Source organism: Acomys minous (genome assembly GCF_964271855.1).
Source record: "Acomys minous genome assembly, chromosome: 3".
NCBI classification, from domain to species: Eukaryota; Metazoa; Chordata; class Mammalia; order Rodentia; family Muridae; genus Acomys; species Acomys minous.
The window spans coordinates 36,824,857-36,842,446 of record NC_140485.1 but is presented as its reverse complement, the minus strand read 5'-3'; the positions used below and the strand labels follow the sequence as shown (position 1 = coordinate 36,842,446).

Here is a 17,590-nt window from a genome sequence, read left to right as displayed (position 1 = left end):
ACCACTGAGTTGTACCAGCCAGTGGAAGTTCAGAAAGAGCTAGAAAGCTTGGGAACAGCTCTCATCTCATCCACTATTCTGAGGAAACAAAAACAATATTTACAACAAAGCGAAAGTTAATGAGACAAGAGCAGCTCCCAAAGAAAAGAAGCATTAGGTGTGACTGATATACAGCTGTTCTATCAGGAAATTTCTCTTAGAGGAAAGAAAAGCAGTAATGTAAAAATCTAAAAATGAGTAACATCAGTAAATTAAAATTTAGCTTACAGTTATAAAGTAGATGATGGGGAAACTTCAGTGTAGAAGAATAAAGGGTGTCATATAAGTTACACAAAGATACCAAACTCAAATGCACAAACCAGACTGAGACTTATTCATTGGTAAATGTACATTATCAAATATTTTATTCAACTAAACTTAATAGCAAGTGCTATTGCAAATACCTGAAGGAATAGATTGACCAAAGGAAAAGGCAAACCATACTCCGACCTGAGCTCTAAAAGTCACACTTATTTCAATTTTAGTATTAGAAAATATTGATATTAAATTGGATAAAGTAATTTTGAGAGCCCTTAGATTTTGAAATATTATTGTTTTTATATGAATAACATACCATCTCTCATCAGCATATTTTCTTATCTCACTTGTCTACTAATCATCTATGTTATTGTAAAGAACAGAATAAATTACACAAATAGGTAAGTGTAACTATCCCTTGTCTGTCAGCCTTGAATGAGTTTGAAGTAATGCTGTCAGTGAGCAGCAATTATAGACCTCAAAGCACATACAGGACATTTATGCAGATATAATGCCCAGCAAGCACTCAAGCCAGATGGTGGATAGCCATTGCCCACTTTCTTCTCCCTTCAGTAACTCTCCTGGTGCTTTTATACTTACGGCTATTATTTTCTTTCATCCTAAAGCAGGTAAACAATTACATTCCTGATGTCATCATCAGAATTATTTTACATTCCTATTTTCTGAGGACTCATAAAGTTGGAGTAGGGATGAAAGACATGAGAAGAACATTATGAAGACATCAGGTAACATATCCATCTGCTAGAGAGGCATCCTGGAGATAAGTGAATGTGCATGCCTCATGGAGAATATCAAATATCTGAAGAAAATACACTGGTTATATAGCAAAGAGTTCATCTCCCTTGGATTGTTGTTCCATATTTCAGAAGGTTTAGATCAACCTGAACTTTTGGGGATTTAAAAAAATTATTTCTTTTATTTTTATTTATTTTTTAGTTTATTATATAATTTATTATTTATTTTTATTATTTATTTACTTTATTTATTTTTCCTTCCTTCTTTCCCGTTTCTTCCAAATACTCTACCTTGTTTACTTGCACATTCATGGCTTCCATATATATGTTTGTTTTTACATACAAATGTACATGCATACATATATACATAGATGAATATGTACTATATGTTACATACAAAACTTATTTATACATATATATAAATATATGTATATATACACATTCCTGTGTATAATTCCTCAGTCTGTATGATGTTTCTTGTAGGTATGCTCTCAGGCTTTGCCATTTGGAATTGGGCTCTTTTCATGGTAAGTTTACTTCTCCAACTCTCAATACTCCTTAGTCAGCTGTGATTCTTCGTTGAGGACTGCTGAACTTTCTCTCTCCACTGAACCATATCTATTGGTCCTGGTTTTGTTCAGGTCAATTCTGTAATCATGGTATAACTGTGCCATTAATGAAAATAATTACTTAAGAAGAGCATTCATTTACAGAGCTGCATCCGACTATCACTTGGAACCTCTGCTGCAAAGTGGAAGCAAGCCAAATAATATCTTTTAAATTGTCTCCTCTAGTATTATAGATGTAGGACACTATTGTTATCAAACTTCTGTGACTACAAAAATCTTAAACCTGTTTTCTGATACATTGTCCTGACTATGCATTATCAGACCTATTTTAATGATGTCACTCATAATATTTGGTTTTCACATAATGATGAATAAGCTAGTAAAGATATGCCAGATATTACAAAAGCTTAAAAATATCACACACTCAATTTAATGTCATGAAAATATAGAGTAAAATATACCCACAGGAATCATTAAGCCTTTCTAATATCCAAAGTACAATGATACATAAGTTGTTTCCTTTAATCATATTTCTTAGTGTATCATGAAACAATATTGTTCATAAACAATAATTTTGATGTTCATCTGAACATTTTGTGTATGTATATATACACATACATCTGTGTATGTGTGTACATACATTAGCACATAGGTATTTATACTTGAACATATTATTTACTTGTACATACATAATTTAAATATACACATACATCCGTATAGATATTTACACACAAGCAAAAAACCTTTAGACTTTTTAAAAAAACTTTCTTTAAAGTACTTGTTACCCACACTTTTCTTAAGTTGGCATATACCAATTTGGCAATTATTAAATATATAAATACTTAACATATACATTAAACATGCAAATTGTTTTCAGAAACATAGCAATCACTCATCTTTATCTTCTCTTGCCATGAGATATCAATATTTTAAAAGATCTAATGAAAAACAATAATCTATTAGAGAATCTCTGTAATTCTTACATCTAACTTAGTAGCAATTTTTCTAAATTATCTAATGTTGGCTTACACATAATAAATATAAAAAATAAGTGAACAGATACAAACTGGGTAATCATTTTAGTAGTCTAAAAGTAAACTATATATTTTCTTCTATTTTTCGATGTTTTATTCTGTATTGCCCTTCTATTGAAAGTACTAAAATTTGTAACAGTGTCAGTATTTGTACTCTGTACACATTTATAGATGTAATTAGAATTACTCAACTTAACAGATCCCATATGATAGATACTGGTGACCAAATAGTGGTACACGAGAGTAGCTTTTAATAGCTTGGTTTGTTGGCATATTAATTGTTGTTTTGTGTTGTGTTTTGGTGTGTTAGGTGTACATGTATTTCACTCCTTAAATAGGTTTTTAATGGGAGTAGAATTTCTTTTTTCCTACCCCTTTATTTTCCCTCCTCAAACTGCTCCCTCCTGCCCCATACTCTTGACATGCTACTTCCCAAATGGCTAGCCTGTTTTTCCTTGATGCTTACTGATAGATATATATGTGTGTGTGCTGTATGTATGTAGAAATTCAAATAAATACAATCAGTTAAATCCATTTTTGTTGTTGCATTCGCTTTCAGGACTGACAATTGGGCATTGGGGAGAGATTAATTCTTCTTTTCCTAGCAGATAATAAATGCCAGAGGTTTGGTTTTTTTTTTTAATCTGATTTCTACAATTCTTGCTAAATTTGCTTCATTTTACCGTGACTTTTATGCTGAAATTTATCTACTACCCACTCTTTGATTTTAAATGTATGTTATCCAGTTAAGTGGTAGGGACTATTTGGGAAATGTTAACTTTTATCGGTTATCAGATAAAAAATAATGATCTTCTGATGCATACATGAGCCCACGCAGGAGAGGTGATGAGAAAGCATTAATTGATATATAAAATTTACAAGATAAAGAACCAAATCTCAACTCCACACATAGTGGGTACTGAATATAAGAGATAACCAGTTATTTTAAGAATTACCTTACAAAAAATACAGAGAAATAAGATGACTTACCGAACTCACAATTTGGGAGGATCAGATTTTCCTCCCATTTGATGTCCGCTTATGAAGAAAGTCATGTAGTATAGAGACAGTCTTCCCCTTCTCCAGACCTATATTCACTTCCTGAAATTGTCCCATGGGTGAAATTCACATGTTCTGTGTTCTGAACAAAGTGAGAACTGTAGAAATAATTGCCTCGGACATCTCTGTGGGATTTCCCTGTTAAGAGTGATACTAAGCATTACAATTTGTGCAAACAGGAAAAGATGAACTGCCTGTTACTCATTCCAGCCCTAAGAATGTTAAAGAACTTTTCAAAATTATTCAGCCCACTGATGAGGACTAAGGAGAGACTTGCTACTAACTGTTCTCTTCCTTGTGTGTATAATTCCAGTGGATGAGACTATGAGGTGTAAAATGTGAGATGTGACCAGAACAAATCCTATGCTGTGAAAATAATTTCTGGATGCGTGGCAAATCTGTGTTAAATGTCGGTCACATGACTGATGAAGCTCAGGGTACTACTCCATAACTATGTAATGTTGATAGTTATGAAATGGATGCCACAACTATTGATTTCATGGAATACAAATATTTCTTGTATGGTCTTTTTTTTTTTTTTTTTTTTTTTTTTTTTTTTTTAGAAAACTAAACTGAATAACTTTTAATTTATTTTACCTGAGCTGGAAGTGCAATATATTCTCCTGGTCACAAAATACATATGTTTTTCCAGTCAACAAACCTTGATTATAGTTATGAACAGTTACTTCACAAGTTATTGTGTTATTTTGCTTGTACAAACATACATACATGTGTGTAATGCACACTTATCAACATCTTTATCCACATGAGACAACGTTGACTATTCACATATTTTTATGGGAACCATGTGAATCCAAAGGATAAAGTATGCATTTCTGTAAATCAACAATTATGGAAATTGAAGAAAAATATTTTTACATGTACTTTAAGGTAGATAAGTAGGAAAATCAACACTAATAAAAATACATATGTTCTTTCTAGCCTGTTTTTCAATGATAGTGCGTAGTGTCATTTTAGACAAGACTGTAGTACCTTGAATCATGTAATACCTGTGTGCATCCCTCTTCTGTGCACATAACTTTTATATACGTAGCCTTGTTGCCTGGTAGTTCCCTCAAAAGGGCTGATGATTTATAGAAAGAGGCATGCACAACTTAAAGTATTTCAGGAGACGTGTTCTTTAAAGCTGTACCGCTAAGATCTGAAAAGTTTATTTATGCGCCAGCCCTCCAGCTGCAGTGCTTGGGAAGGAAAAAACGCGTGAGTCCTTCAGAGGAAGCAAGGAAGGCATGGTGGTCAATAAGCACAACTGGAGACACATCTCACACGTGTTTCTCAGGCAGAATTTAGAAATATGAATGATTTACTGCAGCTCATTTATTTTCCTCGTGGTAATTAAAGCGGCAAAATAAAATAAACTGATTAGTAATGAGACTTTTTAATATTAATCAAGGAGTTTTTAGTCATAATCATCTTAAACCGTTCTTTCCCTCTTTATAAAATCATTACTGCCTAGTTAATCTGCCTAGATTTTCATTTTTCATAATTATTTTGTTTATTTAATCTTATGGGTTTATTTTGTTTTGTGTTGTTGGTTTGGGATTTTTTTGGTTTGAGGGTTTTTTTTTTTGTTTGTTTGTTTTTGAAATCACACTAAGACTGACTACGATGGTAAAATTATCCCATGATCCATATTTCTTTCAATGGCCAAGTCAAAACCTGTGATGCTATAAAGGACAGTCTTCCCAAACAACCTTATTCAATCTGTTTCTTGATTCTGCAGGGGTTTATGAGTACATTTTCCAAAAAGAACAATTTATATTAAAGCCATTATAGTGGACATTTTAATGTTTTGAAAGTCTGTATAACAAGGATACTGCACTGTTCTATCTCTTACATTTACCGCTGTCTGTCCTAGTTTTTAAAAGGGTAAGTGAAATGACAAAATCCATGTCAGTGAAAGAAACTACAGGGCAGCATTCTATTGATAAATGCTTCGGCTAGTAGAAATTCACTCTGCAAGATTCAGTTGCCCTACTTACTTCAGGAAAGCCGACAGAAAATCCTGTAGGGTTACCTTAAATGCTTTAAAGAGTTAACCTAAGTAATGGTAAAATTGATAACCTTGTTATGAGTGTTCTAGTAGCAATAATTATTGGCTCCTACACATAATTTTTCTGAGTTAACAGATTCCTCCCTCTCTACTTAGTGGTCTTATGCCATTCTTCTTTTCCTCAAACCTAGCATTTTCTTGTCTCTATCCATTTTATAATATACCAGGGAAACTTAGATTGGGAAATTTCACACACAGGTTGCAAATTATCTTGTTACAACTACGGAAATTCTGAGAACAGTTGATTGTGTTATGCCAATTCAGAAGCAATGATTTGCAAATAATGTATTTTGTGTCTTGAATACTAGGTGTCATTTTTTTCTTAAATGTACATTTTAAACTAATATTTTCACTTTTCCAATAAAATATAATTTTAAACCAAAACAAAATGAAGGCAATGGATAATTCTTAGCATCTTCAGGATCAAGCAGCATACCTTTGCTTTAACCTTGATTTGCATCTCAATGAGTACAAAAATGACAGATGTTATCTACTTTATAAATTAAGTTGAATCATGTGTATGAAAAGCATAGTTTAATGATTGAATTTTAAGTCAATGTGATAAAGAAATTTGTATTTCATCATTGTTGGCCCTTTACTATTGTTGTAATAATAAGCAGTGTGTAAGGTACAAGGAAACTCAATCAGTTAAAGAAAAATTACTAATAGAATGACTATTTTCAACTAATATTTCATGAGTCTTATTAAGAGTCCTAAATGAACTTTGAGAAGATTATATAATTTTTTAAAAGCCTGGTTGAGATTCCATTTTGTCATTCTACTCTTAGAGGCAAAATTCTGAAGATGTGATCCATAATAAGCCACAAACCTCAACATATGACTATCTACTATGGTAGATTTTGTTTTCCTGAAAAAGAGAACTTTTGAGCCATCAAAATCTTTGGAATATTTCTCATGGTGATTTTTTTTTCATGGAGATATTATTCTCATGGAGCTAGATTTTTTTTGTTCTTTATCAGTATAACTAAATGGTTTCATACAAATAAATACTTAAAATAAATGAATTTGTATAGTATAATTTAAAAGTACCCTGATGAGCTAGTTACTTTTATCATGAAAGAGTGTTGGATATTGTCAAATAAGTGTTATGAATATAATGAGATGGTCTTATAGTTTGCTTCTCAATAGAAAACATGTAAACTGAATCCAAGAACACATCATAGAAATCATCCAAAATTATCCCATAGGTGCCATCCCAGAAATTCAAAGATTCTTCAATATATGGAAATCAGTAGATATGACCCACTGAAAGAAAAGAAAGCAAAATAATATCATTAGAGAAAGGCCTTATAAATGCCCTTTGGCAAAGTCCAACACAACTTCATAATAAGAGACCAGGAGAGATTATGGATATGAGTGATATACCTAAATATAATAAAAGCAGTTTATAGCAATCCCATAACCAACATCATCTTAAATCGAGAGAAACTCCAAGTAAGTGCACTAAAATCATGAGCAAAACAATGTTGTTCACTCCTTCCATAACTACTCAATATAGTACTCCATGTCTTAGAGCAATGAAATAACTGGAAGAGATCAAAGGGATACAGTTTGGGAAGGAAGAATCAAAGTATCTTTACTTGCAGAAGAAACACACACAAAAGCCATAAAAATCACTAAAACAATACTGAACAGTAAATGAGCTGCTGGGATCTCAACATTCCCAGTTTTAATTTATACTACAAAGCAATAGCAATAGAAAAAAAAGCATGAATTAGAATTAAAAACAGAAATATTAATCAATGGAATAGAACTGAAAACCTACACATGTATGGGTACCTGAGTTTCATAAAGAAGCAAGAAATATACACTGGATAACAAACAGCTCCTTCAACAAATGGTGAGAATCAAACTGTAAAAAACCATAGAAGAATACAGATAGATACATACTTATCACCCTGCAAAAAATTTAACCCACCTGGATCAAAGACCTCCATATAAAACCAGACGTACTGAGACTGGTAGAAGATAGAGCCAGGAATAACCTGAAACACATAGGCACATGAGACAACTTTCTGAAATGAGCAGATATAGATCAGGTACTAAGATCAACAGTTAATAAATGGGACTGCATGAAACTGAAAAGCTGCTGTAAGGCAAACAACACCATAATTTGAACGAAGTGCCAGCCTAGAAAAGATTTTCTCCAACCCTACATCCTATAAAAGATGAATATTACATATATTTCAAGAAACTAGATAATAGAAAAACAAAATTTAATTTTAAAATGAGATTGTGATCTAAACAGAACTCTCAATAAGATAATCCAAATGGATAAGAAACACTTAAAGAAATTTTCAACATCCTTAACCATCAGGGATTTGAAAATCAAAACTACTTTGAGATTCCATCTTACACATGTCAGAATGGCAAAAATTAATAATGTAAGAACCAGCTTTTGCTAGTGGAGATGTCAAATAAGGGGAATACTTCTCCATTGGTGGTGGGAGTAGAAACTTTTACAGCCACTATAGAAATCATTATGACAGTTCTTCAGAAAACTGAGAATCTATCTATCTCAAGATCCATCTGTAGCACTCTTAGGCATATACCCAAAGGGCAGTTCTTTCTACCACAAGGACACTTGCTCAACCATGATACTGTATTCGTAATAACCAAAAACTGGAAACAATCTAGCTGTTCCTCAACAGAAGAATGAATTTTTAAAACATGGTACACTTGCACAATGAAGTAATACTTAGTTGTCTGAAAAAATAGTATCATGAAAATGTTCACAAATGAATGAAACAAGAAAAAAATATCATCAAAATGAGGCAAACCAGACCTAGAAAGATAAATATGGTATGTACTTGTGTGTGCATGTTAGCCATTAAATAAAGGAGAACCAAGCTACCCTCTGTAGTGCCAGAGAGGTCAGGTATAGAGGAACGGGCCATCAGGGACACATGGATTTCTCTGGTAGGGGAGCATATTATAGATTTTAAGGAAGACTTGGGGTGTTGGAGGAGATTAAAAAACAAGAGGATCAGATTGGGAAAGGGAAGGGTGGTGATGTTCAAGAAAAAAATGTAGGTAGAAATAGCTAGAATTCAGGGACATTTGATGGGTGGAATCCTAGCACAATGGTTATTTCCTAAAGTATATAAAAGAATTCTTTTTTTTACCATTGATGCAATTTATTTTTATTTTTTAAATATTTTATTAATTTATTCATAGTACATCTCAATTGTTATCCCCTCCCTTCTGTCCTCTCATTCATCCCTCTCTCCCACTTTCCCCCTACTCCTCTCTCCTATGTCTGTGACTGAGGGGGACTTCTTCCCCCTGTATATGCTCATAGGGTATCAAGTCTCTTCTTGGTAACCTGCTGTCCTTCCTCTGAGTGCCACCAGGTCTCCCCCTCCAGGGGACATGATCAAAGGTGAGGCACCAGAGTATGTGAGAAGGTCATATCCCACTCTCCACTCTACTGTGGAGAATGTTCTGACCATTGGCTAGATCTGGGTAGGGGTTTGAAGTTTACTGCCTATATTGTCCTTGGCTGGTGCCATAGTTTGACCAGGACCCCTGAACTCAGATCCGCGCGTCATACTGTTTTTCTTGTAGGTTTCTAGGATCCTCTGTATCCTTCTATTTTCCCATTCTCCCATGCTTCTCTCACCTAAAGTCCAAATAGGATATCCTCCCCTCTGACTCACTTTTCTGGTAAGTGAAGACTTTCATGGGACATGCCCCTTGGGCTAGTATCTCGATATAAGTGAGTATATGCCATTTGACTCTTTTTGCATCTAGGTGAACTCACTCATTATGATAATTTGTAGTTCAATCCATTCATCCACAAATTTTGGGAATTCCTTGTTTTTAATAGCTGAGTAGTATTCCATAGTGTAAATGTACCACAGTTTCTTTATCTATTCTTCTACTGAGGGACACTTAGGCACTTATGTCTCCTAATAATGTGTGTATATGAGAGAGAGAGAGAGAAAGAGAGAGAGAGAGAGAGAGGGAGAGGGAGAGAGAGAGAGAGAGAGAGAGAGAGAGAGAGAGAGAGAGAGAGAGAGAGAGTCCCAACAGGTCATTTCTTGTCACCAAATGAAGTTCCCTCTCTGAGTTCCCGTCAGTGGAATTGGTGGCTAACAGGGTCTTATGGAAATTTCCAAACAACCCAGATCATTGCCAAGAAAAAAGGTTGTTCTCTGCAAATGGACTGTAAAGCCCCATTGCTGAAAACAATGCTCACATAACTCATTGAACATGAACAGATTAACTTGGTGTTTACGTGGAACATTCACCCATATCTCATTTCTTTGGTATATGAAGTACTTTCCATGCTACTAAAGTGTGTGTGTGTGTGCGTGCATGTGTGTGTGTGTGTGTGTGTGTGTGTGTGTGTGTGTGTGTGTGTGTGTGTGAAATAGCCCTCAGCTTACTAATTTTGGGAGACTCCTGAGTGTGTGAATGGGAGAATCTCTGATTTTAGTGCCTTCTCTTAGAACTCTTTTCCTTCTGCTGGTTTTCTGTGTCTAATTTAATGTAATGGATTTTGTTTTAACTTACTATATTGAATTTTGTTATGTTTTGTTGTTAAAAACCTGGTCATTATTAAAGAGAGACAGAAAGGGAGAGAATCCAGATAGGAGAAGAGGTGGAGGTACTTGGGAGGTGTAAAGAGAGGGTAAACTGTAACCAGGATGTATTGTATGTAAAAACTAATCTATTTTGAATAAAGGGAGGAGTAGTGTGTTACCCTATAAGATGCTTTTGCAAAAACTAAATTTTTAATATGTGGTTTAAACAAAGTTACAGACCTCTCCCAGATTCTAAGTATACTGATCTCAGCAGCAGAATGAAAACATGGTTTTAAATAATAATAACAATAAAAGTAATGATAATTATAATAATAATAGTAATAATAACAATAATAATAGAGTAAGGCTTTTCCTTTTAAATAAGAAAAAGAAATAAACAATAGGAGGTTCAATGAGTAATAGTGATTATAATAAGTTAAATCATTAGACATAAATATATGCACAAAATGAGTGTTAAAATTTTGAATAGGCCATTTAACTTCTTTGGATTAAACTAGTGAGTTTATTAAATATTCTGGAACGTCTTGTGTCTTTGCAACAAATGTAACAATAAATATAACAAAATCAAAATATTATGTAATATGATTATTAAAAAGGAAGACAATCAAGTATGTATTTTTTTATATTTTTATTTTGAGGAAGTGTAATTACATAGTCCAGGATTAAATATTTTAGGAAAATTTAGGTTCATAACTCAAGTTTCTAATCATTAAATTAGAAAAACAATTGATATATATAAGATAAACAATAGAAGCCAAAATTTTTAGGTAAGAATTTTTCAATAAAATTTACAAGAGATAAATAATCACACGACTTAAACACAGAGATCATGCATAATTCATGTAAAAATAAAGTATAAAGTAAGTATTAATGAGCTCAATTAATCCATATTCTATATCTAATGGAATTCTACAGGAAATATACACAAAGTATAAATATATAATAATTCTAGATAGATTCAATAATATAAAATTGGAGCATGGATAGTTAAGGAGACAAAGAGTCTAGAATATTAATCAAACTCAAGGAATAACAAAGCAGTTGTAAAAGAAAAATTGAACAGGCTGAAAGACTGAAAAGTTATCAACCAGTGCAATTTTGATCATTTTCATGGTCTTTATTTAAGCAAGCCAATTTAAATTAACATTTTTGAGGCAGCCAACTTGCTTGAGTAACAAGCAAGTATTTGAGTACAACAAATGTAAATATCCACAGATACCAACAGATTAATGACAAAGACAATGAGGAAATAAGGTAAAGACAAGGAGGAGAAGAGGGAGAGAAAGAAAGGAATTGGAGAAGCAAGATTTTACAGAAATGAAATAATCATTAAGATGGATTGGTCTAACAGTTTTCTTCCATGGAGGAATTCTCAATGGAATCAAACACTGAAAATATAAAACTTTTAGCTTCATAACTGTAGTCTTCATTTTATATGTAGATGTTGTTAAATGCCAATAATAGTCTAGTTTTTCAAATGCTAGCCTTGATGATGCAATGAAGTTTGTCTTACATTAAAGTAGCATTTATGTCAGCAGATTTTTGAGTGAAAATAAATTATAGTGCAAGATCTTCATTCATTTGGAGCTATTAAAACAGCAAAAGTGAAATTCTGGCTCTATATATGCCTGGAACTCATTAGCTCAAAGCATCAACTATATCAGTTCTTCCCTGGATACCCCAACATACTTGATAAGTGAGTTATTGGCAATCTCTACAAATGCCATTAATAACTGAGACAGTTCTTCAAAAATAAAACTACACACACACACACACACACAGAGTGAGGGAGGAGGGAGAGAGAGACAGAGACAGAGAGAGAGAGAGAGGGAGAGAGACAGAGAGAGAGAGGGAGAGAGAGGGGGGGGAGAGAGAAAGAGAGGAAGAGACAGAGAGACAGAGAGATTGAGAGAGAAATTTTTTCTCTCTCTAAGAACTCCAAGTATTCATTGCTTATTTTACTAATCTATCTTCTTCAATCATATTTATTTCTAATCATAAATGTTAGACTTCTTTTTTTGGTTAATTCAAATTTTCATTTCTTTCTACTCAAATTTATCTTTATTGAATTATAATTATCCAACTAATAATATGTATATTTAAGATGAAGAACATAACAGAGTTTTGATATATTTATATTCCGTGAAATATTCTTAATTATAAAAATAAAAAATAAAAAATTTAAAGTACAAGTTTTAAGACTAGATTGAGATAACTTTGAAATTGAATTAATCTTTATTCATATATTTTATTATTATACTTTATTAATCTTATTATTAAAAACCACAAAGTAAAGTTCACTGCTGTTACTTGTAAAGTTTACCACCTTGTTAATATTTATTAATTTTTTCTGCCTACTTTATTAGTAATTTGAGAGATTGCTATGATGAAATATTGATGATGTTGGCCATTAGGCAAAGGAAATAAACAATTTGGGACATATATGGTTGTGTACAGAATTATACTCAGGTAAAATTTACTAATGTGTTATTCATAAAGTTAAAATATGAGTTTGGTCAAAAATGTTAAGTAAAATTTTAATAAAATACAAAAGAATAGATGACGGTGTACCTGTGTAGAAAGATAATTCAAATTTAGATTTTTAGGTAAAGTATTCACAGTGTTCTAAAAACAGCAAATGTCATATTCTCTTTAAAATATTAAATTATATCTCTATTGTCAGGTTGGTGCATTTTTAAAGACACAATATTTGCTGGTTTTATATCTTTTTAATACAGTCATTCTCATTATGTGAAGAAATTAGTACACATTTCTAGATATTATATATTTCCTTTGGGAACCAGACATTTCCTTATGAACCTTTTCATAGCATTTTTCATCTCTTTATTTCTCAGTGTATAAATAGCTGGATTTAGGAGAGGTGTAAAAACAGAGTAAAACACAGCAAGAAATTTATCCAACCATGTGATACTGAGGGGCCACACATAGATGAAGATGCAGGGCAAAAAGAAGACCATCACCACTGTGATGTGGGCAGAGCAGGTGGACAGGGCCTTAGATGCACCAGTTTTGGAGCTCTGACGTACAGTGATAAGGATATATGTGTATGATATGAGCAGCAGCATAAAGCAAGTTACAGCAACAACTCCACATTCAGCATTCATTAAAGTATTTAAATCGTGGTAATCCATGCAGGCTAGCTTGATTACCAGTGGCATGTCACAAAAGAAACTGTCTATTTCTTTAGGACCACAAAACGGCAGCTGCACAATCACTGCCAGGTAACTTATACCATGTATAAAGCCAGTGGTCCAAGAAATCAACACCAACCCAGTGCATCTTTTCAGGTTCATGATGGTAAAGTAGTGGAGTGGCTTACAGATGGCCACGTACCGATCATAAGCCATTACCACCAACAACACCATCTCTCCTCCAGCAATACAATGAGAAAGAAAGACCTGAGACATGCAGCCTGCAAAAGAAATGGTCTTGTTTTCCCTGAGAAAGTCTGTGATCATCTTAGGAGTAGTATTTGAGGAAAGCCACATATCAACAAAGGACAGGTTGGCCAACAAAAAGTACATGGGATAATGGAGACGTGGGTCAGTGGTTATTAAGATCAGGATGACAATATTTCCAGACACGATGAACAGATAAAGGATTGAAAATATCACAAAGAGTAAGATCTGAATATTTTTTGAGTTGGTAAGTCCCCAGAGTATAAATTCCGACACCATAGACTGATTGCTTCCTTCCATTTTACTCTGTATGTCCTCAGAAGTAACCTGCAAAGAAAGAAAGATTATGTCCTTTGTAGAATTAGACAATCACATAGAAACTTGCCTGAAAAGAAATGCATGAATGTTAAGAGAAATCTCAGCCAAATATGAGTAGCATTGCTGCAAGAGGTGAAGGCTGATGAATCAAGAGCAACTCCCCAAGAAGCATCATGTGTGAATGGCATACACATGGTAAGACAGAATGATACTAGCTTTGGAACCACACATAATGATTTCGTTGAACATTAGTAAAATAATATCTATTGATGTGCCCCAGCTCGCAAGACAAATCAAATCAGGGTTCACCTGAAAGAGGGAGTGGGAATTGAAAGTAGGGTACAAAGAAATAACGAGTCGAGTCTAGAAATTTCTGATCAAGACTCACTTTAATGTCAACTAGTAAGAATACATAGAGAGCAAGGTCAATAGGATCTATTCTAATCCCACTCACCCTAGCTCCTAGACAAGAATACAATAGCCTGACTCGCTCCCTGTAGAACTTCCTAGGTCTCTGGTTAACTCCCTATAAGAACTTCGTATTTCTCTGAGTAGTTCCCTGTAAGAACTTCCTTGATCCTCTGAGTGGTTTCAAGTCGGGACTTCCCTACTTCTTTCAAAGGTAAACAGTCCAAGGATAGCCTAGAACACAAGACCTCGTGAGGCAAAGGTAAGCAACTCGAAGGTCACAGCATGCCGTCTAAGCACAGGATTTTTCTGACATGGCAGAATTTTGCATGGCTCCCCACAGTCTATGACATAAATAAGTTAATTTTTTTAGCTTAAATCTCTAATGTACATGTTGAGAAAATCTCAGTGGGGAAGAAAACAGAATGCAATATAAGATATAAACAGCTACCAGACTGAAACATTGAACTAGGTTCAAAGTTATTTCTTAATAAATGTATCATAGATTTTATTTATTCAATGAAACTAATTAACAAAATATCTGTTATGTATAACTGTATGAGTGGATTTACCATTAAAATCAAGGCAACACATATCCAAACCTGAGCCCTAAAAGTTGTAGTTAGTTCAATCTTAGAAGAATTTGGAGCACTAGAAAAGATTGATCTTAAGCTGCACCAACAATTTATGTATCGCGCAACAATAACATTTTGAAAATCCTTAGACTTTGAAGCATTTTACTTTATATATATTTAACATTTATGATCAAAGTATCATAAGTATATGTTCACATTATGTCACTTCTCTACTGATCATCTCTTATTTTTAAAGACTAGAATAAGTTACTTAAACATGTAAGTATAACTGTTCTTTGTCTGACTGATGAATGTGGAATTCTACTTTCAGTGCACAGGGTTATTCACCTCAAAGCACAAGAGGGTGCTTCTCCTGATATAATAGACAATACTCAAGCTGGATCATGAGTAATCATTATCCATTTTTCCCTCCATTTAGTAATTCTCTTGGTGATTTTAAACTTACGGGCCTTATCATCTTTTATCCTTTGAAATCTAGGGGTGACAGGAATACAGCAGGTGAACAATAAGACCCCTAAGGCTATTCTTAGAATTTTCTCCATTCTTGCTTTCTGAGGACTCAGAAGAGTAGAGTAAGAATGAAAAAAAAATCTGAACACATCAGATAACACATCCATCTGCTATAGGTTTATGGTGATAGATAAGGATGTACATGCACCTTACAGGGATTTACCAAATATCTGAGGACAATAAGATGATTTATCTAAACTCTTTCAGTGATGTCACTCAGAATGTTGTTTCCAGATGATGAATGAGACTCTAGTAACTACGATGCCCGATACTACAGTAACTTAAAAAATGTAACACACTTAATATGATAATGTATACTAAATATGTAGAAGAAAATATCCACATGAGAATCATTAAGCTTTTCTAGTGACCAGAGTACAGTAATACATGAATTGTCTCCTTCTACCATGTATTCTTTTTTTTTTTAATGAATTTGAAAGGAATTTTTTGGATTACATGTTGCTGGTTTTGTTGGATTGTTTTTCTTTTCTTTTCTTTTCTTTTCTTTTTCTCTAAAAACCTAGCACCTGGCCATACTCAGGATGGGCAGTATCTTCTAGTGGGGGAGGCGGTCAGCATCTACACACCATGGTAAATACTGGCACTTGCACTACCTCTGCGGAGGAATGATCTTGCATGCTGGCACCCACAGGCATGGATTCAGACACCTCTGGGACAGTGTCAGAGGCCCAGAGCAGGCAGCAACAAAGAGCGAAGTCTTGGCTGCTGTGGTGGGCTCATTGTTCCCAGCACAAACAGAGTTTTTGGGTTGTATTTCTGCAACAAAAATGACTGAAGACATTGTTTGAATCTTGCTTGGAGCAAATCACCTACCCACCCACATATTAAAAAAGGATTGGGAAAGTCTGATCCTGGAAAAGTTGTTAGGGGTGACAATGTACTGAACTTGCACTCTAAAGAGCTTATTGTGATGAAAGCTGTACACAGATATTTATAGATGAAGCCATTCAAAACCCATAGTTTGATTTAGAATAGTTCAGATGAGTGTATGTGTCAACAAATGTGGACAGGTTTTAAAGCTAGATGTCATTACACAGGGACTTGGGGGTCTGTTTGAAAATCTCTGTGATCAAGAGTCAAAATTAAAACACAATGGAGATACAAGTACTTTAGCCTTAAGCCCTGCAACTGTGATAGCCTGTCCCCTCAGTGGAAAATGAACACTTGAACCTGAAATGTTTGAAGGAGAACTTCAAACAACATCTTTAGATTAAGATACCCAAACAGTGATTGTAACTCATGTTCCCAGAGCTACAAAGACCTTCGTCTCAAAGAATTGCTTTCCGAGACATAGGCATACATAAGGAGAAGACTTCTACTGTTTTCAGAGGCTCCTGCTTGCTCCCTGCCATTTCCCCAAATGGCCAGTTCACAAAATCTTATTGCTGTAGGAGAAAGCAAGCCATTCAAGACACTGGCCACTTTCAAGCCATCAGCTATTGGCTGTTAGATGGAAGGACCATTTTCTTAAATGTCTGAGCATCCTTGTTACTTGCCCATCACTTATTCATAGATCCAGATGCTGTTGGCTATACAGTGGTTTGCATAAAGCTGAACTTGTGTTGAAATTTCGTTGCCCGTGTAACAGTGTGTAGTTCTACCATGTGTTCTAACGTGCCTTTAAACAATATGGTTCTTAAAGTTAAAGGCAATTATTCTGCTGTTCAAATGAGGCCTTTGAGTAAAATATTTTATGTAATAACACACATATAAACATACATATGTATAATAATATGTGTCATATATGGTAACAAATGCATTTGCTATAAATACATGTTTATATGTGTCTTTTTCAAAGATTACTACTTATACTTTTCCTAAGTCCATGCCTATCTTTTCAGTAACTACGAGAAATGCAGACATGAAAGACATATTTGACATGCAAATTATTTTTCAGGAGCATAGCAACCACTTCACACTTCTTTTCTCTTGTCCAGAAAATATCAGTATTTTAAAAAG

At 34.0% G+C, this 17,590-nt stretch overlaps 1 protein-coding gene across 1 annotated transcript; it reads right to left on the bottom strand.

Moving 5' to 3' along the window:
• Positions 1–13,139: 13,139 nt before the first annotated feature.
• On the bottom strand, positions 13,140–14,078 carry LOC311593338 (olfactory receptor 4K3-like; the record flags this gene model as incomplete). The annotated part of the gene is made up of 1 exon (XM_084774543.1): positions 13,140–14,078. The coding sequence occupies one exon, from the start codon at positions 14,076–14,078 to the stop codon at positions 13,140–13,142; it is 939 nt and encodes a 312-aa protein (XP_084630669.1).
• Between the last annotated feature and the right edge of the window lie 3,512 nt (positions 14,079–17,590).